This window comes from Melospiza georgiana, chromosome 15 (assembly GCF_028018845.1).
Source record: "Melospiza georgiana isolate bMelGeo1 chromosome 15, bMelGeo1.pri, whole genome shotgun sequence".
Taxonomy (NCBI): domain Eukaryota; kingdom Metazoa; phylum Chordata; class Aves; order Passeriformes; family Passerellidae; genus Melospiza; species Melospiza georgiana.
In genome coordinates, this window is record NC_080444.1 from 6,256,946 (window position 1) to 6,283,574 (window position 26,629).

The 26,629-nt window shown below is 45.3% G+C and overlaps 2 protein-coding genes across 4 annotated transcripts; one reads left to right on the forward strand and one right to left on the reverse strand.

Moving 5' to 3' along the window:
* Positions 1–1,151: 1,151 nt before the first annotated feature.
* G3BP1 (G3BP stress granule assembly factor 1) lies at positions 1,152–19,603 on the reverse strand. Of its 3 annotated transcripts, none has more exons than XM_058035010.1 (12): positions 19,496–19,603; positions 8,491–8,604; positions 7,231–7,312; positions 6,684–6,857; positions 5,794–5,884; positions 5,238–5,331; positions 4,668–4,872; positions 4,159–4,260; positions 3,658–3,769; positions 3,183–3,308; positions 2,965–3,074; positions 1,152–2,227 (listed from the first exon to the last, which is right to left on the reverse strand). In XM_058035010.1, the coding sequence occupies exons 2-12, from the start codon at positions 8,583–8,585 to the stop codon at positions 2,021–2,023; spliced, it is 1,398 nt and encodes a 465-aa protein (XP_057890993.1). In that variant the 5' UTR covers positions 8,586–8,604; positions 19,496–19,603; the 3' UTR covers positions 1,152–2,020. The 3 variants fall into 3 exon arrangements, with proteins under 3 accessions (XP_057890993.1, XP_057890991.1, XP_057890992.1); XM_058035008.1 differs by having other exon boundaries at positions 2,965–3,095; XM_058035009.1 differs by having other exon boundaries at positions 2,965–3,095; positions 8,491–8,597; positions 19,496–19,589.
* Positions 19,604–21,700: 2,097 nt separating this feature from the next.
* Positions 21,701–26,601, forward strand: ATOX1 (antioxidant 1 copper chaperone). Its single transcript, XM_058034716.1, has 4 exons — positions 21,701–21,783; positions 23,035–23,110; positions 24,545–24,701; positions 26,393–26,601. Exons 1-3 carry the CDS (start codon positions 21,778–21,780, stop codon positions 24,676–24,678), a joined length of 216 nt encoding a protein of 71 aa, XP_057890699.1. The 5' UTR covers positions 21,701–21,777; the 3' UTR covers positions 24,679–24,701; positions 26,393–26,601.
* Positions 26,602–26,629: the final 28 nt, after the last annotated feature.

A 26,629-nucleotide genomic window follows, 5' to 3' on the forward strand; every position in this document is an offset into this window, starting at 1 on the left:
CTTCGGATTCAACGTCAAGAACAGTAGAAACCCAACAAAGGGGAAAAAAAACATCACAAACAACAAGGACAGGGTTCAGTAAAAGATCTCCATTGCATACTTTCACCTCACAGGCATTCCTGATAGGAAAAATGCAGACAGCTTTTGTTTTTTTAAAAAAATACCAGTTACCACCACAAGAGGAAGCAGCAGAATTTCCCCAAATGCTGGCTGTGAGAGCACAGCACAGCTCACACTCCCCCAGCTCACTAAGGTATCACATCTCCAGGTACAGATGGTAGGCAGGCCAATCTGACACAGGTGTAAGGAGGGAAGGGACAAACAGTGTAACAAATGCAAAGAGAAAAATAAAACAGAAACCAACACTTCAGCAACATTTAGTACAACCAGCTTCAACCAATAAATCTGGCAGAGGAAAAGGCAAAACATGACTGTTGGGGACAGGTAATACCGAGGGCAGCTCTGCTCCAGAGCTTACAGCAAGCACAGGTCAAGAGATGATACACTGCATATGCACAGTCATTATAGTCATAAACCAAGAAACATGGAAACACTGACACCTGACACAGATTAGCCAACTTCCTACACAGCTCTACTGTGCTACCAAGAGACCTGCAGGTCCAGTGGAAACACAAATCCACCATTTTTATCCAAATGTTTAACACCAGCCATTACAGAAATACTGCTTTGTGCAGCACCATCTTACAGGATCTCTTGGTCTGAAATTACCCAGTTTTGTATTTTCAGTTTCATCTTCTTCCAGAGGCAGTGGAGGGTGTTCAACATCTTAACACCAGGACAGACAAGCACCTTCCATACTTCTGACAAAAATTCCTTCTTATCCACTTCAGGTCTGAAGCAAGGAATGAAGTACTGCAAAAATAATTATTACTTACAGCAGTTGGAAATGTAAAGTATGTGACAGAGGTATTTCTGCTTTGCTTGTAATTTTGCAATAGTTACAACAGGACCTGCCCAGCTTCAAGTTCAAGTTATTAACTTCTGCATCCAAGAAGTATTTGTTTTCAATAATTTAAATGCAAAGTGATGCACAGAAGGTATTAAGACCTTTAGCTACAACCACCTCTACCATGTAAACCTAGTGACTGAAGAGCCTCTTCCCCTTGGACAAACTCCAAAATACTCTTGACTTGATAAAGCAAATCTAGACCTTTTTTATTTTATTTTTTTTAAACAATTTGCCAAAACTGGAATGAGAGATAAATAGAAGGCACAACAATTTTGCTTTTTTTTATACAAATACAAACTAAACATGAAAAAAACTCCCTATTTCAATAAAAAATTTCACAAGTTCAGGAAAAGTGTTTGAAGAGTCAAGTTCTAGACATTTAAAACCTATCCCACAATCCAAAATTTCAAAGTGGTAAAACAGTAGTTCGAATTCCTTGCTGTGATCATGTATCAAAAGGAAAAGAGATTCTACGGATACCCATTATTCCACTTTTACAGCGCCACAGAAAGGTGAAAGTCAATTTTTTCAAGTGGCAATGTCTCCAGACCGGAGGATGTTCATATGACCCTCAAAGAAACACCAAGAGTTTTGCTTTTCTGCCCTTGGAATACTTGCCAAGAACTATGTTTTCCTACAGGCTCTTGAATGCATGCACGTGAAATATTATTCCGCTGACTGCACCCAAATTCATTAGAAAGAGGGGAGGAAAAAAAAATAAAAGAAAAAAGAAAGACATTCCTTAGGAAAAACCACTGGTACCAAAAAAACCAAAAATCAGTCCGTAAGTTTGAGGTGAAGAAGAAAATTCAGTTCTTTTCTTTTTAAAATCCACTTTTCCTAAAACGTTGTTCCACAAAGCTGGAATCTGGGACAAGGACTAGAAAAAAATAAATCACAGAACCATAACACAAACAAAAAGGGGCCAAAATAGTATCAAACGTAGCAGTCTATAACAGGCTAGGGCCACATTCCAAGATACCCAAGGCTGAAATTCACAAATCTGCAGGAAAAAGGGTTTGCGCCATCACGTCAACATCCGCGATGAATTCACTGGCGTTGCCCGATCCCCCTTCCAGCTCCAAATCCTGGCTTCTGGGACATTCCTCCACGAGGAGGCCCTCGAATCCCACCTCCCAGCCCCCCACGAGTGCCTCCAGGTCCACGGGGTCTGTTATCTCTGCGGTCACCCTCCCTGGCAGCTCGTGTTTTCTTCTCCTCCACGTTCAGGCGCACCTCTCCCCTGAACATGATGGGCTGCAATAGAAGCACAGAAGGTGCTGTCATTAATGGGTCACCAGGAGCTCTTCAAGGTCAAGCAGATTCCTGCAACTTTGTCTCATATCCTCCTCTCCATGAAAGACTGAAGGGTCTTAGGATTACCTACTAAACAATGGCAATAGTAAAACCATGCATCCAGTCTTGGGGCTTTAGTAGAAGAATTAAAGATGTGAAGGAGTGACCTTTGAAAAGCCATCTCAGGCTGAACACAGAACATTCTGATGGGTTTCAGAAAAGCTCCCTGCATGGCTATGAGGGTGCATTCAGAGTCCCTGCCTACCACAGCAGGCAGGCATGGACACACATTCTGCATTAGCAATCATTGCTGACAGGCTGAGCAGGTACCTCCTGCCTTTGTTAGCAAAATTCTTTTCAGCGTGCACACCAATACAGCTTCTTCCTTTCAGCCTCTGACAAACAAGATTCTACTTGTCCATAGAATCAGACTCTCTCTACCTTGTCCTCCTGAAAGCTATTTATACACTTCCTGTGTTCAGCAATCTCCCACTAGAAAAAGGCTCTGTAATGAGCTCCTACAAGCTACTTCAATGACAAAGACTACACAAATCTTGGTAATAAGAGGGAAAAACATTATATCTACTTTAATATGCTCAAAAAAATCTAAAGGTATCAAGTACATTCTCTTCCTGTTAAGCTGAAAAACACTGTCTGCTGTTAACAGACCAAAAACCACTGCCTGGAAAGTTATTTACCCTGTTGCTAAGGATCTTCTGAACCGGCTCAGGATCATCAAACACCACAAACCCAAAATTAGGGAGCTTTCCACCACTGTTGATGCGGAGTTCAACAACATTGCCATAGCCTGCAAGAGAAAAGCCAAGTTCTTGGGTCATACATTAGAATGCTCTGTTGGCCACGCCCATGGCTGCAACCCCCATCCCCTCAGAGAGCAGCAAAGAAACCAACTTACTTTGGAAAAAGTCTTTAAGTTCAGATTTATCCACATCATGGGGAAGGTTCCCAACAAACAGCTGATGACTGTCTGGGTATCTCACAATCCGCCTGGTTTCAACATCGCCTTGTTCACCCTCGCGAACTTCAAGAGAAGAGAAAAGCAAAACTGATTTTAGAAAAGTCAACAAACAGAAAAAACAAACGGAACAAGAACAAACAGAAAAACAAGCCATGGTGAGAATTATCACCATTAGAAAGAATCAATTCACATTGTCTATCCATTCATATACAAAACAGGAAAGCAGTCTATACTAGCAAGTGCGTAATGATTTCCTTTTTAATCACCTGGCTGAGGCCAAGCTTAAATTTTTACTTGAGTAAAAATCATGTGCTTACTGACAAAAATAATGATATTTCAAAAGCTTCAATTAACACATTGCTTCTCCAAAACCTTTAAGCACAGAAACCAGCTTCTTTGCAGCTCCTCTTACTTGGCCTAGGACCCCGCTGAGGTGGGATGCTCGTTCGCTGCTCCCTCACTCGCTGATCCCTCTGAGGTCTCTGAGGGGGGGTCTGGGATTCAGGCTTTGCCTCAGGGCGGGGCTGCATCAATTGAAAAAGGAGTGAACAGTTGAGAGTCAGAAATACCAGCAGGTTCAGCTTTTAAGAGCTCACTATCAAGTTGGTAATAAAAAAATACAGGAAAAGGTAATAGGTTTTTCCACCTGTGACTAAAACACATGTTAGCTCATGTTGGCTTATATGCTAAAAGCAAGCAGCATTCCCATGAACATTCCCTGTTTTCCTCCATGAGTAAAAATTAATTCTCAACCCAAAAACCAAGGAATAACATCTTCATAAAGTCTACCAGGAATCACAGAATGCTAAAGTCTTTGGGGCCTGGGAAGTCAAATCAGAAACAAGCAGATTTCATTCTTTTTCCCCTGTCAGCCAGTTTAGTACTTAAACTTCTCCAGATGCTGGATTCCTACCTGTGAGACCGGTACTTTCACAACATGAGGTGGTATTCCTGATACTGGGACAGCCCCACTGGGAGGAAGGTTCTTGCTGGTTACTGATGCCCAGGAAAATGTCTTAAAAAAAAAAAACAGAATGATATTAACTAACTACATCTCCATCTGAAATTTATTACTGACAGGACAGCTAACAGACACAGGATACCAGGAACAAATTTTAACTTGTACTTGAAAATCAGGAGCCAGCCAATAGCAGTTTCCCCACAATTTCCTTCAAATTATTTAAATTCAAAAGACTCAGTGCAATGACAATGGAGAGTTGAAACGGGACACAGCAGTGGCCCAACACCAAACACCAAGTATCACATCAAGGTTAATCAAAGTATTGGATTCCTGAACCCAAATCTGTCTACTTTACCTTCCTTAACACTGAGAAGTGACAAAAATCTCCAGGTAAAAATAAAGCTGTGTAAATAGACACTGATGAAACCACATTAGAGAAAAGAGAGATCCACAGTCATTACCCTGGAGTCCTCTTGCACTGCAGGAGCTGGATCAGCAGGAGCTGGAGAAGGACTCTTTTCCACAGTCTCTTCTGGAGCAGATTCCTCTAATACTGGCTCTGACTTTTCTTCCTGCACCTCTGGTTCAGGCTCCTGTTCAGGTTCTGCCTCTGGCTCAGGCTCTGCCTCTGCAGCTGTCTCTTCCAGGTGTTCCTCAATGTCATTGCTATTACACAGCAGCACAAAAAGCAGGAAAGAGGTGTTATTGTATTTATTCTATTACTGGTGATAAGCAGTGCTACTTATGCAATACAGAAGTCAGGCTCATGACATATGAGAGGAAGAACAAGGCCAAATAAGGCCACATTGCACAAGGATGCACATTTTGCATTGGTACACTATGAAGCAGCAAAACAAAAAAATCCAGAGTCTCCATGTTCAGTCTAACAGCATTTTAATTTCAGCTGATCAATAAACAGAATTTTTTTGACTGTCAGAAGAAAACTATTAATAGCAATAAATTCATGTGACCTGTTCTACAAGCAGCCTGTCCCACAGAATGCCTGACTTCATCTATAAATATATTATTACCTGACAGCCTGCTCATAATAAGCACCACTATCATCAGGAACAGCCTCAGGTGTCTGCTGTCTTTCCTCAGGTTCCTCCCCTTCCTCCTCTGATTCTAAATAAGGTTAGAAAAGAAAAAAAAAAAACACACATCTTTAGTAAGAGGCTCAAACACAAGTCACTTATCACAAAATACAGGTGAAGTTTCTGCCAAAGAACACACAAGAAGCACTTTTGAGATGTGACATGAAACAGACATTTTTGTATATTTCCACTATCACTCTGGTTATTCAGTTTTGACCAAGGTTAAAAAATGTGCTCCAAATATTTCAGAGAACAAGATTTATAACCTACAAATCTGACTGCAACTGCCAAAATAAGTCTTACAGTTCTTGTAATAGAAACAGATTATGCCAGAAAAATAATCATCTGCATGTCACAACTCCTTGGTGCACTGTAAAGAACCACAGGCAAGGAAAAAACCTACAAGCACATGAAATCTAATCTGGGAATAGAATGTTGATATAGATCCAGAACCAAACACCAACAGAACCATCCAAAAATTTCTGCTGCTTACCCTCTGGAGGCTCAGTATCAGAGTCCCCAAAAACCTCGTCCTGGTAGCGGAAGATATCGTTGTGGACATAGAACTTGTTTGCAACAGAGCCCTAAGAGCAAATCAAAGGGAAGAACTGAATCAATTACAACAATCCAGTAATGTAAAAATTGAAATAATGTGAAAACAAGAAAGGTTTGAACAAACTGTCCTTCCCACAAGATTAATCCAAATTTGCCTCTTTTAAGAAAATAATGTTATGTGGGGCGGGAAAGCGAGAAACTAAAAACACATCACTCCTAACAAGTTAGGTATGGATGGAACAAAGAAAAAAAAATTTTTGAAGTGCTTGTAATTCCAATAGGTCACAACACTAAAGAAGTGTGATTAACAACTTCCTGGTGTTCAAAGTATTAATTTTTATCTCCAAGTCATATTGTCAAACAGAGTGATCTTGCAACACTCCTTTTTCACTATCATTTTCATTTCTGTGAACTGCTTTGTTAAAAAAGTCTATTTAAAAATCCCACTTCAAATGCTAAGTCTGCACTTTATGAAAAAGAAAATCTGGAACCCATATTTTCAAAGTGACAGGAAGCATTTCCCTCTTTCTACTACCCCCTTTTCAGTAAAAAAAACAGTTGCTAGGATAGCAAATCAAGACAATATAATTTTAATATGCTTAAGAAAAAAAAAGTGTTGCACTAACCTAGGAGTCCAAAGTCAGGATATTTATAACTGATTTCGATATCCAAGGTCAATGTACAATCACACAGAAGTAGTGTGATTCCCAAAGGAATTTTCAGAATGTAACTGCTGAATTGTGTGGCAAGTAACGTTCCTAGTCTAAGCCTTGAGATGACAGCCCTGAGGCAGCCAGAGCTCAGCAGTGGTGCCAGCAGCACACCCACCTCAGGAGCGAGCACGAAGGTCTGCATGAACCTGCGCACGGGCTGCATGTTGTTGGAGAGCTCCCCCATCACCTGCACCACCACGCCGTCGTTGAGGGTGGCGTGGGCGTCCACGTGACGGATCTTTGTGTGGCAATCCTTGAAGTTCAGTGACAGCACCTTCTTGTGGATATCCTAGGAAAGAATGGTACACGTGGGTTATGCTGCAGAAGCCATTTCTGCCAAGTAAGCAGCTTTCAGAGAAAGAAACATCATAAAAACTGGTTTAAGATACAGTCCCTAACTCTGGAGAGAGAGAGAGATTGGCAGGATGCTTGTTAAGTTTGCTTTGCAAGCAATTTTACATTATAAACCTTCTATAAAGGAAGCACATTTTGCCTAACTACTGCTGTCTACAGTCAAGAGGGTTTTTTTCCTCCCCATTTTTTCCCTTCTTTTACAGAAGGCACTTGCACAGTGTGGGGGTGAATCACAGCTGGATACATTTCTCAACCATAAGGTGACAAAATAGAAGGAAAGAACAGCTTTCTTATTTAAAAGTTCTTACAGATTGCCCATAGACTGCGTCAGCTGGTTTTCCATTGGAATCCAAGCCACCGTGGACATAGGAAGAGTTCTTTCCATAAAACCTGTTGGAAAGAAATATTTTAATGCCAAGCTTTGCTGTGTAAGAACATTGAGCTTCTACATTAGAGTGCAGTACAAATAATTCACTTTTAAGTAAGTTTCCTGTCTGAATCACCAGAATAAAGCCACAAAATCTCATAATCCTGTTACTAATCAGAGGGTGGGGGGAAACCAAAATTTTCTAATGTAAGCTGTAGCATTCAGGTGTGTCAGAGACCCAGGCACCAACAACCAAAACCAAAGTCTCATGAGAGCTCATGATCCAATCCCATTATCCTCTTTCTGCATGAGGTCCCCAAAACAACACCCTGAACATCTGGAATGCTGAAGGCTCCCTCTCAAGTTCCGATTTCAAGCTTGAGCAAGGAGCAATGGGACTGTTTTGCTCTCTTACAGTAAAAAATATATTGCAAGTAGATCTTCCTTTCTGGAACTGAGAGGTTACCAGCTGAAATGCCCCAAGCACCATGGCACTGGACTCTGCCAGCAGATAAAAGACTGGAATGGATTCCATGGCACAGAGTCAACCGTCCCCTGACCCACAGGGATGAGGCCAGCTATTCACCCAAGTGGAAAAACACTCTGAGTAACTGTTCCTGAGACTGGATGGGGGGAAGTTGTCAGAAACTTTATCAAAATACAACAAAATGAAGTGTCTCTTCATAAACAGGACTAGTTTCAGAAGGGTACCTGTCACACCAAACAGGACTGATTTGTTTAGATAATAGATTATAGTCTGCTGCATATCCACAATTACCTTGACTTTCCTTTTAAGAAAGAGCTGGTGTGACTCCCAAGAGAGACCAGCAGACATGCACAAAGCTTATTCAATCTTTCCTTCTAGTGAGAGGGCATTTTATCAAGCCAAAAATGACAGAAATAGCCAACTAAGTGGTATTTCTCCAACTTCACTTTACACTGATTACAAGCAGAAGTGGCAAGCAGCATTTCAGCAAGAACCAGAACTCAGATATTTAAAGAACTCCTGTAATCTTTATTATCCATCTTTTAACCCAGCTGAACAAAATCAAAAGTAAACGATGCTTAGCATCTTGAATAAATCAGTTTAAGTGACAAAATTCAGCAAACTAAGACACAGGAATAAGATCATTCACCAATTTTAACACACAAGTTAAGAAATTCCCCCAGAAAACCAGCTCCAAGCGAAGCAGAGCTTTACCTGTGCAAATAGTCAGGTGCTTGGTTCAGCAGGGTATAGTACTGCCTCACGAACTCCCGCCCGACCAGCAGGGGACTTGGCTTCTCCATCACCATTTCTTTGGTCAACTGAAAACTAGGGGAAAAAACAAAAGCTCCATAAACCACGAGCATTTCAAATGGCTGTTCTCATCCTGATTGCATAAGCCACCTAATCACAGTGGAAAGCACGCACCAGGACTGTTTTACCCTGTAAGCAGTTTAAGCAATGTGTTTTCAGAGTCATCAGAGTTTTGGTGCCAGGGAGAGGATTCCTGGGTACCAAACCAGAGGTGGGAGAGGCTGCATGGCCAAGGCAGGTCACCTCATAACCTGCCCACATATCCTCAGGAAAAAGCAGGTGGCAAGCAAGTAAGGTTCTTCAAGAGGATTTGCTAAGTGGCTAAGACATTTACAGTCAATCCAAATTCTACTTACCTCACTTGACTTCACAATCAGAATTAAAAGTCAGATGTTCTCAGGCAAAGCCTGTGCTACTGTATTAAGGGCATTTTTAGAAGGTCAGAATAAGTCCAATCTATTTTTATCAGCAGCACAGCACTACTTGCTGTGAGTGTCAAGCACTCTGCAGGAATATTAGATTATATTAAAATTATTATGCTACACAATAACACAAACTGCTCTTCCCCTGCTTCCACCAATCTCAGCAAGTCATTTCTCACTTGAATTCAGACCACCAGTCAAGTGAACAGCACCACCCATGCCCAGGGACAAATCCATCTGGGTACTTCTACCTACCTTCCATGGAGCTGTAAGTTACAAAAATAAAGTATTTGCAGGTTGGTTACACATTACAGGTATCTTCAGCTCAAACCAGAGCAGATTCCCACATTTCCTTGTTATTAAATACTCAAACACTGTTCAAACTCACTCAAACTAGTTTTAAACTCACAGGGATAAGCACCAATAGCAGGCCATGTTCTTGGTACCAAACACAGAACCAACAGCAGATTTTCTGCTTCACACTCAGTTTGCTAAGCCCCCACTCTCTACTGATTGGTGCAACTCTCTCCTTCACTACAGAGCTCTTTTCCCAACCACATGGTATTCAAACTCCATATGCACATCCTCCAGGTATGACAAGCAAGTCAAAACTGACACTACTCATCTGAGCCCTCTAAAAAGCAATTCAGGAATCATCGATCACTTATCTGCTTTTATTTAATACTGATAACTATAAATAGAGACAAGAAATGATGGCATCAACGACTGGGGGGAAACCCAGACTGGGTCACAGCCAGAACACAGAATGGGAGGAAAAAAAGGAAGCCAAACTAAGTAGTCTTTTAGCATAGAATAATCCAGAAGGAGTCTGCAAAAGCTCGTGCCAAGCCAGGCATGTCTCAGGACAAGCTTTCTCTTGTCACAATATCCAAGAGCATCCCCTATCCTGAGAAAACTCAGTTGCCCACAACTTATGCTTCAAACATAGCAAAAGGGAAAGAAAGAGTGGCTTTCCCACCTGCTTGTACTCAACCCTATCCCAGTTCATCCAAGGATCTTAAACGTTTGATACTCACTGTATTTAGTGAATTTCAGAGAATTTGTTCTTTAGACACCAAAAACTGACAAGAGAGCAGAGCTTCAGGAGACAGAGGTGACCAGGCTGGTGTTAATTGCAAACACAACATACACAGAGCTGCAAAGGAAATCGCAACCACACTGCTGGATGGACCAGGAATGCAAAACAGAAGCTTTAAGCCCCAAAGAGATGAATGTACTTAGGAAGATGCCATGGAAGCTGGCACTGTGCGTGAAGCCAAGTCCCAATGAACCTGGCAAATTTAATCTATCTCAGTCAATGTTCAAACACGCAACACATGGTAATCAAGGGACAAGGCAATGTTTAGCCACACTGTCAGAACACCCAGGTAACAGATCTGAGGATGTGATCACACCCAAGCTCCCAGCAGGGGCCAGAATGAACTGCAATCAGCTTTGCTGCAGGAATGCAGCTAAGACTCAAGGCAGAAGACACAACAGCAGAGCCATAATTTTGTATACATTGAGGTGTTTTGCTCTGCTTTTAATATAATCACATGTTACCATCTTTTTAAGTCTAGAAAAAATGAGAAAATTTCCCATTCTATTTTAAAACACACTTTTCTCTAAGTTTAAATACAGCAAGAAACATCTGGGGAGCTCCAGAAAATGTGTCCATGAACTCCCTCTCTTTCAGCAGGAAATGTGCCTATCATCACCACATAAAGAAATGTTACCTACATTATAATGTGCAGAAAAAATAAGATTAAATATGACCTAGAACTTAAACAGGCTTTTCAAAACATTCATAAGCTTTCAGCTGTTAGAGGACTTTCAAGAGTTAACCATGCAGAAAGGAAGAAAGAGTCCATGGCTGGGTCTGGCCTGCAGGAAATGCTCAGATTCTGCAAACCATTTTCATTTCAGGAAGGTTCTACTGTCTGTGGTTTTGCAGAAGCCTCTGAACTCAAAATGTAATGTATTACAGATACAGATGTCCAACACCCACAGCACAGTGTGAGGTGACAAAAGCCCTCAAGAGATGAACTCCTGCCTTCTACTGCACGTTAACTGAGATCCCCATAAAATGTTATCAGACAGTAAAAGAACCCAGCAAAGGTAAAGTACAGCTAAGTGGTGACTACCACTGCTGACTTCCTCATCCCACTGTGTTTCCTCCTGAGTACCTGTGAAGCTCTAGAAGGAGCAGGCCAGGCCTAAAGCACTGGGAGTAGAAATGGCAGTGACATGACCTGCACTTTTACTGCACTTTTAGCTCCAGTCAGCTTAACTGACAAGGCAGGATTTCTTTGCTGCACAACAGTTAAAAATTTGCTTCTGTGCTGACAGTTTACAGCCAGGAAGCCAGTCCCACCATACACCACATCATCATTTGGAGAATGACAGGAGGCACACTTCATTTCTTTGTGAATTCCAGTTTCCCTGGAATTCAAGCTTATTTCTACAAATGTAAATAGGCAGGTTTTCTATTCAGTTCTGATAAATGATGAATTGGGCTCTTCTGAGAATTATTTTCGAGTGCTTCCTAGAACACCAATGTACAAAGCCCGACATTCTCACATTATGGCAAAATCCTCCTGCAGCACTCAAAGTTCAACAGCTGATTCACCAACAGCTCTTTCACATTTCTGATCTTCAGTGAAAGCCCTCACCCACATTAACCCACAGACACATCACTTTCTGTGCTGGTCTCAAAAAATATTGGAAGTGAAGTGGCTTGATTAGTTCTGTCATATTTAAATGCTTAAAAATATGCATAAAAGAACTTCCCTCCTGCTACGGGTGAAAAATCTATCAGAACTAACTCCTACCATGAAAAGAGGAATTGCTGAGTGCCCAGTTGTTCTCAAGCAGATCTGAAAAGAAATGGGAAAGACCTACATGACCTAATCAGAGGACAACAATCTGTTTTTACTGCTGCTGCACCTGCTGCTACGTTGCCAGTTGCCATCTGCTCCTGTTCCCCAGCCAGCACAACCTGAATGGTGGAAGCCAAGCATCTCCTCAGAGAGCATTTGCTCCCTACCACTCATGAGCAATTTACTACTCCACTATTCCCTGATCCAAAAAAACTGCTAATACTTCATACTACATTTTCATTGCACAGCACATAATAGCACCAAATGTTTGAACTGTCACTGTGCTACTCCTGATAAAAGCTTATCCACACATTTTCCTGTCAATTGACATAATGATGAAAGGGTGAAAATTGACAGGAAAAGCCGAAAATCTGATTATTTAAGATTCATTCATAATCATGCGTTCATATTGTCCCATATGTAAAACAAATTGGATAAATCCAATTTTAACAAGTACACTATAACAATTCTGCAGCATAACTGAGCCCCTTTCTTAAGCCAAGGACTTAGAGGAAGACAAATACCTCCTTTACAGTGGTTATCACCTGGCTGATGGAAAATTCCACCATCTGTCACAATGCTCCCACTTGGCAGAAAATCAATGTCAGGCACTGAATTTCTGAAATAGTGTTATGTAAATTAGAGCCATTTATGTAAATTCCACATTAGCAAATTCAGATTTAGGCCCACAAAACCTATTAGTATATTAGTGCTCAGAAAAATGGACTCAGCACTCCCATCTAGCATGGGTTATTATTTTCTTACCAAACTGCAACGTGGTGAAAGCAAACTAATCACTGCTGTCCCAACTCAATTTGTTTGGGGTTTTTGTGGATTTGGGTTTTTAAAAAAAATTTGAATCGGGCAAGTTTAGCCTGAATGTTGCTTCTATTGGACTTCCTACACAACAGAAGTGTGTGTTATGCTCATCACAGGATGTTGGGGCTCTCAGGACAACCCAGGCAAAAGCTCCTTGGCCTGATGTAAGAAGCCAAAGGAACAAAACCCAAACTTCACTTCCCAAAGAGTGTGGCAATTTTAAACTTCTGCTAAGAAAAAAAGGTTAGAACTAACAAGAAGACAAATTAAAACTGAATCATAATCTCAACAGGCTCTGATGTGTTTTTAATATTAGCCTCATTTCTTTGTTCTCTGCCATCTCTAATTACATTTTTTTGACTTGTATTTTAATACAAGGAACCTTCTCAAGAAACCCAAAGTTCCTACAATGCATTCTAGTCCAGAGTGGAATATTACACACAGCTCACCCCTTTCTCCTTTGGCTACTCACATCTGAACTCCACTCCTTCCACCTCTACAAACTGGTGGAGTTCACAGGGTGCCAAAACACCATTTCAGACTGTCAAACTTTTCACACAACCCCACTCCCTCATTTTGGTATCAGTGAATTCCTTAACTAAAAAAGGCTTTTTGGAAATTGAAGAAACAGCAGGAGAAGCTTACAGAGAAAAGAGGGGTCTGTATCCAAGCACAACACAACACAAATGTGGCAAACAGCAATTTTGCTGGAAATTAAAGGTCTGGTCCATAGTTAATGGGATTGCATAATTAAGTGTCATTTGGGATTTCTCCAAGTTGCTTAGCAACAGGTGAGCATGCTCAAAGCCACAAACCATTTATTTAGATGGAATAACCAGGTCTAGAAGCAGTTACTGCTGCTGTTATGGACAAAAAAAATTAAAGCAATGGAAGAAAACGCCAGCAGGCCTCTAAGAGGGATAATATAGACAAAGTTTAACTACAAAACAACAAATGCAGTTAATTCCAACTCTCCATACATTTTACATGACTGGCATCTGCTCTGCTGCTGACTAAGCAATAAAAGAAAAAACCATGAGGCTGGCACCTGTGTGAACCATGATATAAAATATTACAGTGAACAAGCTAAACTTGCACCCCATGGCAAATTCCAGGGCCCATCTCAGCTGGGGATTTAGATCACACCAGCTTGCTCTCAAGTAGAAGAGTGATAAGTAAATGTGTATTTAAACACAAAGACTGCAGACAGATCCACTGAGATACCCTTCTTTTAATACAGCCTTAACTATCCAAGGGCAACAAAGACACCAAAAACAATCCAGTTGTTGACCTGAGCTTAAATTATAGAGAGCTGAAAATGCACCTCAAATAAGCAGGCAGATGAAGTCCCAAAACACTAATCTGCTTTAAAAAATAGGTCTCATTACTTGCCTCCCACTGATGCAGAGGCAGACAATGTCACTGGGACAGAGTGCCAGCAGCACAGCCTGGATTTCACACAAACCATTGCAGCTGCCTACCTGTAACCAGCTCATCTTTTCTGCCTTTTGACAGATTCAGAGGCAAAGGATTCAGCCTGGAAGAAGTTATCTTAAGTCAGCACTATTCCATAGGAGGCAAGATGCTTGGTAGCCACTGTCAATGGAAGCTCAATGATGGGATAAGTTATGCAATAAATAAATATTTGCAGATCAAATTGGGACAAGTTGTGAAGCTACCAGCATTCAACTCTTACAAGCATCTCCAGGAAACACTGAGAGTCTGTAAGGTGAATGTATTCACCAGAACTTCCAGAAGCAAGCAGTGAATGAAGTGTCAGATATATCATGCAGACAGAGGAGCCTTTAATAATTTTCCAAACACCTAATAAAACGTGGATCTTGACTGTCAAACAGCACAGTTATTTCTCCTTTCACTTGTGACTCATCTCGACTGTGTGACCCACACAACCTACAAAGACAGGCAGTGCCTACATTCATAAGATACTTGAGGTGTTACAGGGAACTAGAACCTAAAAAAAATATTATTTTTTCAGGCAATCAGCTTTCTCTACACTGAATTACCCAGATGCAGCAGAAAAGCAGAGCAATACCTGAGCCCCTTCTGAGACACACTGACATGGGACTCTCTAGAAAAGCCATGTATCACACCAACACATGGATAAGAAAAATTAAGTTAGAAGCTTAACTCTTTTCTAATCAAATCATCCACTCAAACAAAATTTAAGCACAATAAAAAGAAGTTTTCATCACAAGATTAAAAACTAATTCAGAATTACATTCAGCACTGCCCATGCTAGTACCAAACCCCTCTGCTTGCCAGTGGCAGATGGGAAGCCTTACTCAGCAGCAATGCACAGCCCTTCAAACACTGGCAGAATACAAATAAACAAGGCAGCAATTGCTGAAGAGCTGTCAGTGGAGAAGTCTGCCTGTGTTTTTGCTAACAAACCTAAGTGTGATCCACAAGTTGATGGATATGCTGGAGTCTGCCATTTCTTAGACAAAATTCAGCACTTGTGTTTTTCAGCTCTACCAAGCAAGAAAGAGACAAACTGAAGACTTCTAATGCTTTCAGTCAATCTAAAAGAAAAGAGATAATTTTGGAGAAATGTTATTTCCAGGGCATTAAACTCAAGAGCAGATTAAAAACACAAAGATGACCTGAAGTGTAAGTCAGGGTACCTGATATAAGCAAACCCCTACAGTAAGGGATGAACATTCATCTGGGTAAGGAAAATGATCCCAAACACTATTCCTGTGGCTAAGAGCATAAAGCTCCAAAGACAAATAGCAAATCAGGTTCTGCTTACAAGAGAAGGGGAAAAAATCTAACCCAGAAGAATCCTAAAAACCTGCCATTAAAACTAAGTGATACAGTACGGAATTTTTAACAAGGTGTTTGGCTTTTCTCTTCCTCCCTAAAAACACTTTGCCTCCCCTTCCACACCCTAGTGTGGTGTGGGTTTGAGAGTTTTTTCCTTCCTTTTTAAAGCTGTTTCATCTGGCTTCCAAGTTTCTACTTGATACCAATCTTCACTTCTATTCAGCAGTTACCTGCTGTAACATTAAACTGAAGTGATTTGTCCTGAGCCTAAGGAGCAACACTTCACAGCCTCACAAAAAGAGAGCTCTGTTGCATTTAGCATACAGAAAAACATGTGGCCCTTGTGATTTGACAGAAGCCAAAAAGGAACTCAGATTTTGTGTTCCTTTTTATGGAAAAAGGAATTTCACAAAAAGGAACACAAAATCTGAGTTCTCTGAAAACGCAAAGCCTTGAGAATTCCCAGAAATATTCCTACATTTTTAATAATCCTAAAATCAGATTATCCTAAACAGGCTCTCAAATGTGGGGGAAGGATTTGCCTTTCTAACTGAATTTACTTTAACCTCATAGACCCCTCAGTTAGGAGCAATGTTTTTCTGCAAAATTACATTTTAAACACATAAATTTCATCCTGAAGGGCAGTAGGATAGTGCTGAATGGTTTGTTTACTTTTTCTTTAGTAAGAAATAAGTCAGCTTTCTGCCTCTACTGCTCTCCAGATCACTTCATGATAAAGCAGCTACTTAGACCCTGTGATTTTGCCATTAGAACAGGTTTTGTTTTGACATCCAAGAGCTGCTCCAACATCTCGATGAAGTTGGCAGCAGGTCCAGTCATCTTCTCTTAGGTATGCAAATTTTCCATTTGGCTCCAGTGCAGCTTCTTAAAGTAAAAAAGCAAAAGTTACTCATCAGCAGTCAGAAGAGGCAGATCAGAACCCTGAGCTACACCAACACTACAGCAAAATTCAAGCTTAATGCCACTCAGATTAGAATCACCAAGATTAAGATTCAAAATATTTTCTGCATGCCAAGCAACAGAGAACTGTAAAGAGAATCAACTCTTTCACCTCTACCCACTTAGGTCACAGAAGAGGCTTAAACCTGATGTATCAGCTGCATCCTGGCACTCAGGACTGACCCATCCCAGCACTGTTACATTAAAACAAACCACAGCCAGCCCAGCAGCAGGCAGGGAACAGCACAGGGCAGAGCAGATGGAAATGGAAGGTGGGCAGTGCAGAGCAGAGCTGCACGTTTGCCTCAGCAAGGATCAGGTCCAGCACAGATCACTCCTGCATAACTGACAGCAGCCAGGTCCAGCTCTGAAAGCTGCTCTGCACCAGCCATGGCCTCCTGGAAGAGCTCCAGACTTAATATAGCAAAGCTGGGACCTCAAGCCAGCACAACTCACTGCCTGCAAGGTTTAAGGATTCTTTTACAGTACCTGAGGATCACACTTCTGGTTTTCTTTCTAATTACTCAATGGGGTAGCTTAAGGTTATCAAGTCTACTAGTAGGTACCCCAGGAAATCAAATAACTACTTTAACTCAGCTGATTTTATATAGGCACCTATAAAAAAATAATAAAAATCACCTGGACTTCTAGAGCAAACTATCACTTTTGGTTTGTTCCAGGCAGAGCAGACTCCAGCCAGCACAGCAACCAGCACCACCCTGCTGAAGTCCTGCTCTGCTTGGATTTCCTCCTTCATTCTTCAGCCATCAGCCCCGTCAGGCAAAAAGGCCCAGGTGCTAATATTAAAAACTAGAATGGTGTTTTCTAATTCTAACAGGCCATTTATGCCCCTTTATGAGTGCTCTCTCATCAGCTCCTACTGTTTTGAACAGAAATATCAAGATGTACTTAAAATAACATCACCTTTGCTTTATCTCCATTTCAGTAAAGCGTTGCTCTGTATGTTTGCCTTACAATTTGCAATGTGAAAAATAAAGCTCTGAAACAAAGAATTTGCTGTTTCATTGAGTGCCTAAAGACTCTGTTTAAAATTCAGGTGTTCAAACTCCACCAGATGTGTTGAACTCTAGTGATGCTGTGGTGCCAGCACCAAAGGGAGCAGCAGAGCAGTGGTCCTGCCATCACAGCACAAACAAATCCTTTTGTTGTTTCTCAGGCTGCAAATACAAAGATTTCCAACAGAAATCCTGATGGGCTTGGCACACACTGACTAAGTCCTCTCCACCAGGTTTTCTTCTTTCATTTTAATTATGTTTCCCTGCCTTAAACTTAAGGAGTCCACACTTAACACAATCTAGCAAAAAAAGGGCAAATTTACCCCAGTCAGGAACTGGGGCCACTCTTTACTCCTGATGTATACAAGCCTAAGGTTTTTAAAAATATTTATATTTATAAAATTATGGCATACATTTGCAAAGGTTCCAGCATCGATTTCCTTTCCTAACAGACTTTGTACAATTACACTTTCTAGCAGGTTTCAGTAGTGCCTTGAAGCAAACCAGTCCCTGCAACACGTGATGCTGTCAAAAAGGTCGTGAGATTTCCATCACAAAGATAAGGATGTAAGACTTTAAGCACGTGAACACTTCCAGCCAGCCTTCAAATTAGCTCCATGTGCCATCCACTAAAACAAAAAAGCTAAACTCACAACTTTACATTGTTATATATGGTGACTGACACATTCCAGGAAAGGTGAGTTCAGTTCACAGGATGAAAAGATGCTGCCATCAGCACCAAGGAAGTATCACAGAGCTATCCAGAAAAATGGTTTGGCTTATTCTTTACAGACAGAGAATAAGAAAAGTGAAAATTTGGTCGAAGGGAAAAATATCAGGAAAGGTATAAAATGCAGTTTTTGTCTGTCAACTTCTGCACTTCCCTTTATGACATCAATCTAACAAGCTTTGTTAGCTAAAAAAAAAAATATCCAACACACCCCTCGCCACGTTTGATTTATGGCATCTGGAAGCATCAGCTTCCAAAGCTTGATAGCAGTGTCCAGATTTCCTAAATCTGTCACTCCTGGCTGTGAGAGCAGGGGCTTGCCAAAAATAGCACACACTGGAAACATGGCGGCGTGCTGCAAATGCTGCTTTCCCCCGATGGTGGAACAAAAAAATCCTTTTTTTGGTAAAGACTGCTTATTCTATTCATGCAAGCCTTGACACAGGAGGTCACCAGGTAAGCCCGCAGAGAATGAGTAATGCCGTAGAACACCCAGATCAACACTGGGAGCGACTGGAAGATGTATGGAAACCTTTTCTCTGGGCTTTCTCCAGCACGTTCATCTGGGACCTTACAGGATGCTGGAAAGTCTCATTACAAGCACGACTTCGCATTTAAATCTTAGCTTAATCTCGGATTCAGCCAAGGTCATGCGGTAAACCAGGTTAAGATCCACGCTCTCCTGCTGGAATTTTAACTTCCTTCACCTATAAAGTTACAGCAAGGGAGGCACCCCGAGCTGATACCCAGGTCCGGACCGAGCGAGCAGCCAGCGCTGCCCCTCCATCCGCAGCCACAGCTCCCCCTGAACCGGGAACACCTCGGCCTTCGGGTGGGCTCCTCCCCGGCCCCACCTGCCCAAAACAAAACCCAAAAGCGGAGAGCGAAAAAACCTCCGAGCCTGGAAAGGCGAGAACAAAGCTCGACCCGCACCCCTCGCCTCGCACAATGCGGGCCCGCGAGCAGCCGCTCCCCCGCCGCCCCCCCTGCCCCGCACCGCTCCCGCCGGCAGCTCCGAGGCCGCTGCGGCACCGGGAGCTCGGCCGAAGGCTGCGGAGCCCGCGGGGGCCGCGCGGCCGCGGGTCGGGCGGGAGGGCGCCGGCGCCCGCCACAAAGCGCGGCGGGGAGCGGGCGGGATGAGGGGGAGGGGGGCGCCAGCAGCGCCGTCCCGCACGGCCCGCGGCCTACTGAGAGCCGGGGGCGCCGCGGAGCCGGGGCGGTGCGTGCGGCCCGCGGTCCCCCCGGGAAAGGCGCGGCCGCGCCGGTGTCTCCCCGCGCCCCCCACCCCCTCACCTGCGGGCAGAGCGGGACGGGAGCGGAGGCGCCGCTTCACCACAGGGCCCGGCGGACGAGAAGCGCCTCACGCAGCGGCGTGCTCTGCCGCCGGCTACATATATCCGGCGCGCAGCCTATCCCAGCGGGCGCGGCCCAGCCAGTCAGAGAGCGGCGCTCGACCTCGCTCGGATGCCGGTTGGCTCACAGCCGTGAGGAGGCGGGCGGAGAGCTGAGGGACAGCTCAGCCAGCCAACCATGCGGCAGCGCTCCGCGGGGCGGGGAGAGTGATTGACAGACGGGTGAACCAATAGGCGGCGGGCGATTGCTGATAGATTTGCGCTTTGGCCAATGGGACGACGCTCCCCTCGCCAGCAGGCGCGCAAGGCGGCGCGCGCCGGACGCCGCAGTGTGGTTGAGCCGCACTGCAGCGCCCTTGAGAAGGTGGTGGTAAACCCCGTTATAGATGGGGCGGGCCCCGCGGGGAGAGGCGGCCAATGGGAGGGCGCGCTCTGCAATGACGGACAGTTCCCCGCCGCGGCTCTTAAAGGGGCAGGCGGCCGCCACGCGGGGCGGCGTCCGGCGCTCCGCAGCGCTCCCTGCTGCAGGGAGGGAGGGGGCGCTAACATGGCGGCGGGCGTCGTGAGGGGGCTGAGGGGGGAATCAGGGCCCTGCCCCCGCGGCCGAGCGCTGCGGACTCCCAGGCAGTGGCCGCCCGCTTTGGCTGTGTCTCCACAGGCTGCTTGGGGCTCACCTGTCCCACGCACCTGAGAGAAACCCCCAGTGCGGGTGGGCGGAAGGAGCTGCTCGCCCCAAGGCGCCTCCACCACACCCAGCCCGGCCGCTCACGCCAAGCTGACCGTGGTGGTCACCGGTGGTCACTGACCCCTGCCCATTCCGGGAGGCTCACCCAGCTCTGCTTTTCCCTCACAGCTTCTGAGCAAAGCAGACTCAGCATCGTCTGCCCCAGAGGAAGCCAAGCAGCAGCATTTTCTAACACACCTACAAAGGAGGAGCAAGGCCTGGAAGTTCTCAGATCCTCTTGCTCACCAGCAGGTGCTGGTCCAGGGACCCCGGCGAGCAGGAGGGGATGGAAGCAGGCAGTGAGCCAGAGCTAAGCAGCTTCCAGGCAGCCATAGCTTTCCATTTGTTTGTGTCACATCCCATCCCACACGTATCTATGACATGAAGCACTCAGAGATGGATTTCACCCTATAAAAATTACTTCCTGCCCACCGCCACATCCCTGAGTGCTGCCTAAACCCCTCCCTGCAATGCCTTGCAAGGGATAGACAGGGTTGGCATGGGGCCACCCTCGGCATTAATATCCTCCCCCAATACCTCTGACTATTTTTAGCCTAAGCCAAGCTGCAATCTGCCAGATCATAAATCAGCACTGCAGACTTTTACAAAGTTTAACGTGAGCCCAGTGACCCAGCACAACAGCCTGCCCCGAATAAACTCTGCCAGGGGGATCTATGGCATCTCTCTGCAGAGCAATAGTGGGGCAGGGAATTCCCCTTTTATAAAACCATCGGTACAGCAGCAGCATCCTGTGCACCTCAAAAGCAATGCCCAGACCCCCAGCTGGTGAGGCAGAAAACAAGAAACACGCTGGTTACATTGCCCGCTACAGGTTGGGCTTCTCAAGGGGAAGATGCTGAGAGCCAGCACGTGGTGGGGAAGTGTCACACACACAGAGCTCTGCCAGCTCTCCTCAGCCCTGGTGTGATGTGATGCTCTGCCCCCTCTCCAGCTTCCCTGCTCCCAGGTCCTCCACCTTGACCCAAGTTTTTTAGAAAGGGGCTCATTTTTCCTTCAAAAGGACCATACAGCCAGGGAAGAAAAAAAAAAAAAACAAAAACAAAAAAAAAAAAAAAAAAAAAAAAACAAAGCAGACACATCTTCAAGGACCAGGACCCTTCTTCTCAACATGCTCCTCTGCTTTAGGGATTTCCCCCAAACCTCCCGCCCTCAATATCCAGTCTACCGAAACTCTCCCAAGCCAATAAATCTCAAAACCTCAAAAGTCGGACACGAACGAGCTTTCTAGCAGCCCATCCTCATGGCTGTCCCCACCGCCCTCCCGCTGCCCTTTGTCCGTGCTGATCCCCAGCCTGAAGGCGAGCAGAGCACCCGTGCTGGAGCTCCACACGGCCCAGCCACCACCCCAAGCCCCAGCGCCGCTTCTTCCCTCGCCCTCCGCGGCATCCCCGCCTCCCGAGGCCGGGGCGGGCCCGCCCCTTCCTCCGCGCCGCGCCCGCAGCCGCGATCGGGATCCGGGATCCGGGAGCGGCTCCGCCATGCCGGTGGGTGCGGGGCCGCTGCGGGGCCGGGGGACGTGGCGGGCGGCGGGGCAGGGAGGGCTCCCCCGACCCGCGGTGCTCCCGCAGGCCCCGAGGTTCCCCGGACCTCCGGGGCTCTTTCAGCCCCCCGCGCTCCCCAGTCCCCCGAGGCTTCTCCAGGCTCTGGGGCTCCCCCAAAGCCCCCGATTCTCTCAGTCCTCGAGGCTCCCCCAGCCCCCAGAGTTTCCCCTCTCCTCGGTGCTCCCCTAGTTCCCCAGGGCTCCCCCAGCCCTCCAAGGTCCTCCCCAGATCCTGCAGCTGCCCCAAACCCCAAGGCTCCCCCAGTCCCAAACTCCCCCAAACCCCAGGCCACCCCCGACCCCCAGGGCTCAGACACAGAAGGGCACCATTGATGGGATCCTCCTTCCCCCCCCGCCTGCACACTGCCCCAAAGCACACAGGGCCTTTAGGAAATAAAACTGGAGAAAGTGGCAATTACACTGAAAAAACCCTAATGGGAACTTCCATCCCAGGCTCCTTCCTGGGTGAAAGATCCCAAGAGGGTTTTAGCTTCACAGTGGCAGGGGGCACAGGGTGGTTCTGAATAGAAGGAAATATGGGTTGCAGGCACAATAGTTTTACTTTTCTTTTTAAAGGAAAGTAAAAAGCACGTGCAAGAGAAGGAAATTAGGACCCATCTGGTGCCAAAGGTTGAAGGCAGTGGTTGGTTACAGGCAAACAGTGTTTTGTTGACCCAGTGTTGATCACAAGTAGTGAAGATATCGCTGGGGCCCCAGTGGAGTGGAGGGATGGAAGAACAGCACTAATGGCCTTTAAATTTCTGGTTTGCTTTTATTTTTATTATGTTGGGGACCAGAAGCCTTGTAGATGCCAGAAGAGTAGGATGAGGTGAAAACCTCACAGACTTAAGTCAGGACAGCGAGTAGCTGAGGCAGGAGATTTGCCTCTCCTTGGGTCCCCTGGACAGGCTGAGTCCAGCAGAGGCCATGGAGATGGCCATTTGTGCTGACTCTGAGGTAGCCACACAATCTCCAAAGGTGCCTCAGGATTATGCTGTGGGGGACAGCACAAGGACACCATAGGGAGGACTACCAAGAGTTCTCAGTTTTGCTGAGGATCCCTTAGTGGTGTGTGTATGGACCTTTTGACTTGGGAGGCTTTGAACCTCTCCAAGGAAAAAGGCAGGTGTGGAGTGCTCATGGTGCATTTCCAGCTGTGCTCTCCCTGACCCTGGACTGCCTCTTTTGTCTCCAGAAACACGAGTTCTTCGTGGACATGACCTGTGAGGGCTGTTCCAATGCAGTCACCCGTGTCCTGCACAGGCTGGGAGGTGAGTCAGTGCTGGCTGTGGCACAGCCAGCTCCAGGGCAGTGCCCTGGGCGCCTCCATCCTCGAGGATAACACTGTGGGACTTGTCCTTGCTCTGCTCTGAGGCTGCTCCTTAGCTGGTGACAAGTCACTGGTTGTTTGCAGGTCTGTGACCCTTGGAGAAGTGTCAAGGGAGGGAGGAGCTGCCATGGCTGCAGGTGGCTCTGAGTCACCAGGGCCTCACCTGAGCCCTGGGGAAGGACACTGTGGACCCCTGCTCAGGCTGCCAGAGGGAAGGGAGGTGAATGTCCTGCCTGGCCCTGTTTCCAAGGAGGCCTGGGGTGTCCGTGGTGCTTCCCCAGATGTGTCATCAGCAGTTACAGGGAAGAGCTGCTGAGCAGAGCCTTTGGTGCTTGTCTGTGTAGCCTATTTTTAGTACCACCTGGAAAATTATAAAAATTGTAACCCATCTTTTGTTTGCTGGCATTTCCAAGAGAGAAGGATCTGGCCTGCACTCATCAGTTGTGAGGACCTGTTCCCCTCTGAGGGAGAGCAGCTTCCAGCCACCAAGGCAAAGGCCTTGCAACTTCTTCCAGACCCCATTACCAGGCTGTGACAATTCCATTGTCTCTGTGTGTGGTTGTCAGCACCTCCATCACTCTTCAACAGGCTGGCCAGTATCAGCCTCAGTGATGATGAGGCTGTGACAATTCCATTGTCTCTGTGTGTGGTTGTCAGCACCTCCATCACTCTTCAACAGGCTGGCCAGTATCAGCCTCAGTGATGATGAGGCTGTGACAATTCCATTGTCTCTGTGTGTGGTTGTCAGCACCTCCATCACTCTTCAACAGGCTGGCCAGTATCAGCCTCAGTGATGATGAGGCATAGTTCTCAAAGCTGATCCATACCTGCAGGTTTTGTGAAATACATAACTGGATAGAGACTGCATGTCCAGTTCCTCTCACTGGGGTGAGAGTGGCTCACCTTTATTAGGCACAGGGAAATCCACATGGTAAAATGTCTTTTTCCTCCTTTTACTTCCAGCTGGTAGGTGGTACTGCCAGTTTAGGCATCTTGTCCTGAGCCTTTCCTAACCCTATTCACACTAAACCAGAGCACAGACTGAGCTGGGTGGAAATTTTAGTGGCTGGTTTGAACTCAGCTTACACAGATTCCTACATGAGTGACTGTGTTGATCCAAGGAGGTGTGAGCAGATTAAAGCAGTTCAGAGACTGATACCTGATGTGGAGCTAGAGCAGATTTAACTTCCTTCATACCATGGCTGGCAGGACAGCAGGCTGGTTTTGGTGGCTGGTGGTGGTGTCAGAGTGTGCTGGCAGGAGATAAATGTCCATTTGACTGATGCCCTGGGGAGCAGAGATGTGTGAAGGTGAGCTTCCCCTGTGCTTACACCATTTGGCTGCTTCTAACTCTGCAAAATGCTTTTCCTTGTAGGTGTCAACTTTGATATTGACCTGCCCAACAAGAAGGTGTACATTGACTCAGAGCACAACGTTGACACCCTCTTGGAAACCCTCAAGAAGACTGGAAAGAATGCTTCCTACCTTGGGGAAAAGTCTGCACAGTAGCCTTGCCTGGTGTGAGGAGCTAGGTATATTCCAGCTGTACCCAGTGTGGAAGAGAGACATCTGAGCTTTTTCCAGCTCTCCCAGTAAAACAGCATCTTCCTGGAAAGCACAAATTTAAAAAGATCTGCAGGTCCAGCTTCAGCAAACCCCTCATGTCAGAGAAGCAGCTGGAGCACACACAACCTTAGCTGTTCTGCACAGCCTGTGTGATGCCAGCCTTGGCTGTAGTGGAGAGGTAGAACACAGTCTCTGTGCCATTCCCAGATGGACCCAGAGTTTGCCAGAGCACATTGTGCATGAAAACAAATCCCAAACACACTTAACAGCTGGGCAGAGAGAGTGGTGGGAGGGTGATGGGACACAAAGAGCCCTTTGGGTGTGAGATGCTGTGGGCTGGCTCTCAGCACAAGGACCTCCAACAGCTGATTCTCCTGATAAGGCTTTTAATCCTTCATTACACTTAAGGATGGAAAAAAAGCAGCTCCCTGCTACTCTTCTGGATGTAAAATGTTGGATTTCAGAATAGCTCCCAGTACACACATTCCCTGGCCAACTCTCTACTCCAATGACAACCTGATGGTTGTAGCCTGTCAATTTTCCCAGAATTCCAGCATTATGAAGACATGTACAAAACTGTGCTGACTGTAAAATATATTGGCAGACAAGGTTCAATTTCAGTGAAAAGAATAAAGTGGGAGAAGGCTGCCCACTCACTGCATGTATCATTCTTTAGTGTGCAAAATTATTACATGGCGTCTCCTAAGAATTTGTTTCTGTCACTGCAGCTTTCTGATCCAGTGACATTTTTTTTAATGGTCTAGTTGGATCATCACAAATGCCCAGCACAGATGCACTGAAACCAGTTCATGCTGATTTAATTCCCAGTGAGTAAATTAAATCAGGGATTTATACCAGCAGGAATTAAATTGATACAAGAAAGAGCTGAGCTGATAGTGATGTGTGTGCAATGGATCTGCATTGCTTAATAGGCTGACAACAGATTTAAAATCTGCAGTTTGTATCATTTGAGCAAGCTATCTGTGCTTCTTAGAAATTATTTAAAATCATAGCTGTAATCAAATAACAACCCCACTTAACAGACGGAAGCTGTTCTGAATTGATCAGTATCTTAAATAGTTTTCAGTGTATTTCAGTTTCCTAGTATTGACTGCAAGGGCTGTTACAGCTTGCAGAGACTTGTGGACTATTTGTCTGCAGAATTTAACTATTACAGCAAAGTCAATCTCACATAAGGGGGGTGTGTCTCTTTTCCTGGCCCAATTTTCCCATTTCTTTCCTTATAAGACATCAAGGCAGCTGGTGAGTCAGTTCAGCTGGCCAGCGTGGCAGAACATTTCTCTGGATGCCTTTGTTTTCCTGTTGCATTTTTCTTGTTTCAAGTTCTTTGACTTATCCAAGGATCTCAAGACTCAAAACGAAGGAGAGCAGGGGGCTGGACTGCCCTTGCAAGATCACTTCAGCAGTCAGGCTGAAAATTCACTAAATTTAAATTTTGCACAGCACATAGGGAATGTTTTTAGGGGCCCATCTGTAAAAGGAGGGAGGGAAGTTGCAAATCCTTGGCTCTGCTGGATGGATTTCCTTTGGCCCTCCTCCTGCTTGACCGGCAGAGGGCATCTCTGTATAACATTATCTGCTCTGGGCCTTGCCGTTCTCTCCCCTTCATTTATTCATTTATGTATTTATTTTGCAGGAACTCAATCATGACTTCAGCAAAAAGATGGCTTAACAGTCTGCATGTGTCCCGGCTTGCTGTGTCATTTGACCTTTGCCAGATGTCAGAAAGCAGAGGGCTGGCAGAGGAGACAGCTGGGCCGTGTGCTCCAGAAGTGGAGAGGGCTGGGGGAGGAGGTTGTGTGGTGTTTCTAGTCCCACAGTAAATGAAGGCACTGCTTTTAACTTTCCGTGTGTGTCTGTGTGTCCTGTGTGT